The 7,321-nt window shown below is 38.8% G+C and overlaps 1 protein-coding gene across 1 annotated transcript in view; it reads left to right on the top strand.

Annotated features, from left to right (window-relative positions):
- Positions 1–7,321, top strand: part of Cps1 (carbamoyl-phosphate synthase 1) — a 105,825-nt gene that overhangs the window by 86,149 nt on the left and 12,355 nt on the right. The window contains exons 26-27 of the mRNA XM_023710045.1: positions 624–698; positions 3,337–3,435. Coding sequence (XP_023565813.1) covers positions 624–698; positions 3,337–3,435 — 174 coding nt within the window. The remainder of the gene's footprint in view (positions 1–623; positions 699–3,336; positions 3,436–7,321) is intronic.

Below are 7,321 nucleotides of genomic sequence, written 5' to 3'. Positions count from 1 at the left end.
AAGTGGAGACACGCAAGAAGCAACAACTTGGTGCTCAGCGAGTCTCCGTGATAAAACAAATGAAAAGGAAGAACTTCTGTGTTGCAGTTCATATTGCAAAACTCTAAGAAATAGTGCTTCCAGGCGAATGTTTTCAAATGTCTTTAAGAGGTATCAACAACAGAAGTCAGCTTGCAGACAGCCGTGCCTGGCAAGGTGGCTCGTTGCAAGTTCAAACGAGCAGAACAATAGTAGGAGTGTTTTAAAAGCCTATCAAAGGAAAAAGAAATGTTTGAACTCTCTTTTAGGAGAGACCAATGCCCAGTAGACGTTGTTTGAAATCACTCCAATAAGAATATGTGTAAACCAGATTAGAAACACTTGTCTAGACTAATCCCAGGGGACCTATTTACGGAAGGAATTTGTGCTTATTTAACCCAAGTTTTTGGCCAAGAGCTAAACAAATTCTTGGAACAGAATTTTGAAGCTATTTTTCACGTCAGACACTTGGACCAGCTTGATGTTTTTGTATGTCTACCATGGACTAAATGAATCCTGTGAGAGATGATTCACTAAATATATTCATCCTCTCTTCTCCTTTCATACCTTTCTCACATATTTTTCTTCCCTGTCATGTCTGACAGGCTCCAATGTTTTCCTGGCCCCGGCTGCGGGATGCTGACCCCATCCTCAGATGTGAGATGGCTTCTACCGGAGAGGTAACTAGCTAATGACCCCTAATGCTTTCATTAAATCTACTTTGAGACTCCTGGTTTTATGATCTGAAAACAGTAAAGTAAGTAGCTAAGTAAGTAGGGAGAAGGACATGAACTTAATACTTTTAGAGGAAGTCCTGGGGGAGAATTTTAAAGCAAAGAAATGTCTTTTAATGTTTTGGTGAACACGATCTTAATTTTCACTGATAGTTCAACATGGGACTATAACACGATGTAAATTCTCACTGGTATTTCAAAATGGGGATAAAATGCATGGATCCTTAATCTCTGTTTTCACATTACACACTGAGAACAAGTTTCAGGTGCTGGCGCAGCTATCTGGGTAAATATGTCTTTAGTTCTCACTCTCTTTATATTAAGGTCCTCAGTTTCTCTGGAATGTCAGCTCATCTCTTGCTTTGTTACCCTGAAATAAAAATATTAGGCTTTTACTATCAATTTGTAGAATGATGATATTGCAACGTCACCCCCCTACTGGGTGTGGAGCCTGTAGATTCATGCAATATCTCAAGATCACTGTTATAGCAACTTTAACCTTTGGGGGATTATCTAAAACTATAATGGGACTGGCCACTGGATGTCCCTCTTCCCTTGTGCTGGGACTGTGCCACCTGAAGGTTTCTTTAGGAATGTGAAATGTGTTTTCTCTTAGAGAGCTGTCAGATTCTCGAAAGTTCTCTACATGTCAGTGTCAGGACATTTTATGAATCACCTAGCCCTTGACAGATGTGCTAGATACAACCTTCAGATCCCCGTCAGTGCACACTGGAGTGGCAATGGCAGACTGCGAGGCATCATTGTTTCTCCTGGTATTAAGGAAAACCTGAAAAAAAGGAGAATATTTAATTGCAACAAATGCATGATGCTCGCTATGGTTGCCTGGTTACAAGCAAGATGTGTGATGAGAGGCCAAGTGAGACAAAAAGCCAGGCAGTGAGGAGTAAATGACTATCCTGTTTGTATTTGGACACTTGGAAAAGGGGACTCGTGGTCCCTTGGCTACTTCTTTTTAACTTAATAGGGAGGAGAGCCTAGCTTTAAAATGAAAGCGATATATCACATTGCCAGTCAGTGTCGGCAGGCCCTCCCCACAGCTGATTGCTTGGGGGCTATTTTCAACTGTCCTGGGGTGCAGGGCAGGGACAGTCCTGTTCTCCTTTATCTGATTTACCATCTTTAGTTTTCAGTGCTTATATCCTTCCTGCGTCTGTATATACATATTTGGAGTTTTTGAAATATGAAATCATAAATGAATTATAAATTATATCCTCCCTTGGTTATATCTTTTTTCCAAAGCCTAAAAAATATGATTCTTTATCCATCATGAGAAAGAGGCCTTCTCTGAGAGCCAGAAGGTGGGATGTTGCAATGCCTGTTTTATAACTGAAATCTGAATGATAATTCTAGCTTAGCCATCTCTGTTATGCTTCAGTCTTCTTTCAGTGCTTAAATGGCTTGTGGTAGCAGTGTGCAAGCCTCTAGCTCCTGATCTAATTATGAGGGATTTTATTTTCCTAGTGGTGAAGTAGGGATGCGAAATCTTAATCTTTACGGGAACATTGGACTACTTCCTATGGCTTCTCAGAAAATTGAATAAAATTCTTCTGTGTGATTGTATCTGTACTTTAAAAAGGGCTTGTACCATGTATTTCAGTAGAATTTGAGACCTGTTCATTTAGCTTGACACTGCTTGACTTAGTGGGACCATATTTGATTAAAATGCTCACTGTGGAGTGACAAGCAGCCGGTACTTGTGGTCAGCTGTAGTTCACAGTCATGAGAACATTCCTTGCCTTGTATAGGAGTCATTTGCTTAGCCAATGAATCAGCTGTCAGCATTATTTACTATAATGGTGGCCCTGTACTTGTGCCAAGTGATGATGTGTGTGGCAGAACCGACTCCTGTCTTGTTAAATCCTGCCACTTGTCCTCCGGTTGCACAGCCACTTAACTCATAGTTTTATTTGTAGCACACTTACTGTAGATGGAATCTCTGTAGATGCTAACATTATATGTTAGCTCGGACCATTTCTATGGCATTTTGGACTTGTTGCAGGTTATTCTGGTTCATTTTATGAAGATGACAAAAAGGAACAAGCTGTTTGGGGATTTTCATGGAGTTATTGAGTTTCTCAGAAGGCTCTCTCATAAGCCGGATGAAACGACTCCTAACCAATTGATTGCAGTTAGTCATTTCTAGTACTGACCTGTGAATTCATACTCTGCTGCATAGCATTTATCACATATACTGTTATTTAAACAGTAAGTCATATTAACATTTGGAAGTTCACCATATTATGGGCCAGAAGCTGTGATTTGTATCCAAACAACTGGCGGTAGTATCCAGTCTGTGGCTCCACTGAGTGCCGTTGGATAGAGAAAGAATTGCTTATTCATTCATTATGCTTAATTAAAAACATAAGATACATCTGCCCTGGCCAGCCTTTGAATCCCTGGATTCAGATTGCATGGTCTTTGGGCAGCATCAATAAAATTTCGGGAAGTAGCCTATGAGTAAATTGCTTTCTATTTCTGTGTTTTGTTTTGCTTTTTTTGTTGTTAAATGTAGCTGGGGGTTATTTGCTTTCTTTGCTTTATTTTTTCATTTATTCCTGAACAGGTGGCTTGCTTTGGTGAAGGAATTCATACCGCCTTCCTAAAGGCAATGCTGTCTACTGGGTTTAAATTACCCCAGAAAGGCATCCTGATCGGAATCCAGGTAAGTGTGTGTTCATGTGTATTCACAGGCCCGCACATGCTGAGTGACCAAGCACTTTCTTCTGATCCACCCTTAATCTTTCAAACCCTACTAAGTACCCAGGCATCAAAACTGAAGAAATGGCCATTATTTGAGGAATTGTCTCAAGTTGGCTTTCCATGCTGAATGTTCTTAAAGGGCAGTGAGTTCAGGGGCTTAAGAAACATTTCATAGTATGCCATCCAAGCTCTTCACAAGCGCATTAGTTTTCTGCTGCTAGGACAAAACACTGATTCCCACAACTGAAAGGAGGACATAGTTAGTGTACTCCAGTTTCAGAAGTTTGGAGTCCAGGGTTGGCTGGCTCCAGGGAAGAGGACTCATGGTGGAAAGGCTCAGGATGGCAGAGCTGCTTAGCTCACAGGGCCTGGGAAGCAGAGCAAGGGAGCAGTGAAGAGAGAAACAGTGGGGAGAGCGTAGAGCATCCCAGGCCATGCCCCTGGGGCTGGGAAACCACATCTGGGAGCATGACCTACTAATCTGCTAGGCATTTTCATTCAGTGAAGTTGGCATGCAGGATAAACCATCAGAGTAAGCCTTCTGAATCAAAGCTGGGTAAAGTCCTCATAAATGAACATATTCATCCAATTAAATGGGGTATTACTGTTTTATCATTGCAAGTTCAATATAAATCAGGGTGAAATGGTGGAGAGGAGATGTCTAAGAACCTTTGGGATGATTATTGCAAGAGGGTACAAACTTTTCTGCTTATAAATTTCTGGGAAAATATTAGATGCTTTTCAACTGGTCATTCATTCTCACTTGGGATTAGAAGTTCTTGGGTCCTATAAAAGCAAGATGTTGTCTTATATAATACCCCTGCTGTGCTTTTAATAAGCTCCAATCCTGAATGGGTATGTAAAAATCAATAAAAATATAATTTGAACAGTACCAGCTTTCTCAAGCCAGTGGTTGATGATTATAAATGCTGCCTCTTTAGGGTATCTTAATATTATCAAATTAGACTCTGGAGGCTGCACAGGGGCTAGCTTGGCAGAAGTGTCTGCGAAGAATAACTTAGACTTTTGCTGCGCAAAGGTGCAGATGGACCATGGTGAGCAGTTGGAACAGAGGCTAACAAGGTGCCTGGCCATGAGAAGCTTAATGGGGGTTTAGAGACAGATCCCATCATCGGAGCGACTCATTACATAGTGAATGTGCATTAAGTACTATTAAGTCCCAAGTATGCGTGTATTTGCCCACATTCCAGTTAAGGCTTAAAGTTTAATGTGAGGCCTGGGGGCAGTAGGAAGAGGTCACGCCCTTCACCCTCATCTTTCCAGCTAATCATAACAGTGCTAACATTTTAAAATGCCAGTTTGAGAAGGCAGTGATGTATAAAATCATGCCTTGTTTGGTTCCAGTGCTGGAGGAAATGTGAAACAGAAATTAATTTGATCCCTACATAGTATTTGTATGGTTTTGGCATTAGAATTGTGCTTTGTAGGGAGAAATGGGGATTTTTTTTTTTTTATGTAGGAATCAGAGTTTTCATAGAACAATGAGGTGATATCCATTGAAATTCACCTTTCAATGCATTGGTTCTTTTTAAAAGAAGTCAATGTTTCAATAGCTTTGTGGCCTGTGGACATATATATATATGTTTAATGATTAATTTCCCAATAAAATTATTTTTAAGGAAACATTTTCATTTGTGGAAAAAATGACCAGCTAGACTACAACCTCTAGAGACACACAAGAATTGTATTTTCTGACTTATTTTATATGGGAAACAAGGAGAAACTGCCACCTCTAATAGGAGATGCAAAGTCTCTCTATTACTACATGTGGAATTTTCATTTACAGTGATTTTTAAACACGTCTAATCTGCTAAGTGACTGAAAAACATGGCAAATGATCCCAATTAAATAGTAAATAGCTACAAAACTCACTAAATACCTTCTTAGCTAGGATGGGATCAAGTCTAATCTTCACTTTTTATACAAGCTTCATCGTGATTACAGACAAAATAATCCAGGCTCTATATTTAAGGATATATTTCAGCCTTTACCATTTTATTTAGAATGATCTCACTTGGTCAGAGGAATTCATACAAGCGCTTATAAACATGGAATTAAAACTGAAAAGTACATAAAATATTACTGCTCACACATCAATGGTGTCAAGTCTGATAAACACATTGGGAAGCATCTGGTGGATGCTGAATTATATAATGGAGTTCTGAGAAAGAAAGTACAATTTCACTTCGATTTCTTCACATAGTCATTTAGTATGATGTTCTGTAAACCACATGCACAGAGGAACACCATTGTTCTTGATTTAATTTGGTATTTCTCCATTGTCAGTGGGGAGGATTTCTTCATTATTTGTCCCACTTGAAATAAGGGCTTTTCTTACTCTGACCCAAAATCGTTCTATGAGCAGAAAGATTGAATGAAGATATCTTGACTCATTCATTGTTTAAGTAATTAAATGTATTGGTATGTTTTAGATATACATGATCGCATTCATTATAGGGATTTGTATCTGTACCTGATTTATTATGATTCTTCTTTTTATCTCCCATTCCTCTCCCTTTAACTCTTGTCTCTTGCCTTATTTACAAAAATGTTGTCTCTATTTTTTTTGCTTTCTTGTTTTTCTTTCCCCTTCCTTCCTTTCCCCCCTCCCCAGTTCTTCTTCCTAGTTGCACATTTTCTTCCCATTTGACAATATTTATTACATATTATGGTTATTTATACTTTTGGCTTCTAACAAAAGAAACAATCCAATATGTACAAATATGTGCCTGACTTGTACATATTCCTATGTACAACATAAGAATATGGTCTCAAAATGCATCCATTTACATAGTTCATCCTTCCTTATGATTAAGTAGTATCCATTACCTTAATTTATTTTTCTTCATCCATTCATCAGTCGATGGGCATCTGGGTTCACGCATTCATTTCACACTACAGGTTGAGAGAGAAATTGGAGGATCAAAAACCTAAGTGTTCAAAAACCTGAAGCTGAACACATTGCTTTTTTACTGTTCGAAGCTTAATGTATGTTGTTTTAAATAGGCTTTGTAAGTGGCAGTTTTCAGCTACTTCTGGAGCTTAGTAGGTAGATCGTGTGTGCTTGTTTGTGGGTGTGTATAGAAGTACACACATTGGGTGACAAACTTTCTGTTTTAATTTTTCTTTTCCTTCTCACCCTATTCCATTACCCATATAGATTCTCACCAAAAGTAAGTCCCATGGGTCAAATTACCTAAGAAGTCTGAAGTACCTAAAACATTGATCTAGCAACTGTTGCTTAAGACAAAAAAGAAAAGAATAAGAATTTGGAATTTGTTATCTTACCTAGGACAGGTACTGTGTTTCTACCAAGAGACATCAATATGCCAGAGATTTCTGTGGTAAAAAAGGTCTAATACAGGTTTATGTGGCAACAAAAGCATCCTTGATTTTTCTACTGTAGTTATAACCACCTTTCATCCCATCAGCATTTATCTTTAGTTGCTATGAGCAGGAATTCTGGCTTGTTTTGAGGTTTTCTAGAACGCTTTAACAATGAATGATTGACTCTAGAGTAGCTCAAGAGCATTCACTGTTTTTTTCCCCTCTGATTGGGCTATTCAGAGATGCTTGCAAGTGGCATGTACCACCCTGACATCTGCAGCTTCAGCACTGCTCAGAAACACAAAGCAAGCATTTTATTTGAAGAGACAACTCCAAGTGACATGAATAACCTTTTATCTTCAATACAGCATCATTAGGAACAACCATAGAGTTGTCAATCTGGATGACCCTGTAAAATCCACAGGCATCACTTGGTATTAACTTGGCTTTCTCTTTTATTGCCAGGAGTTGAATTAATGTAAAAATTATCATTGAATATA

Source organism: Octodon degus, unplaced genomic scaffold (genome assembly GCF_000260255.1).
Source record: "Octodon degus isolate 3935 unplaced genomic scaffold, OctDeg1.0 scaffold00016, whole genome shotgun sequence".
NCBI lineage: Eukaryota > Metazoa > Chordata > Mammalia > Rodentia > Octodontidae > Octodon > Octodon degus.
This window is presented reverse-complemented; position numbering and strand designations above follow the sequence as displayed.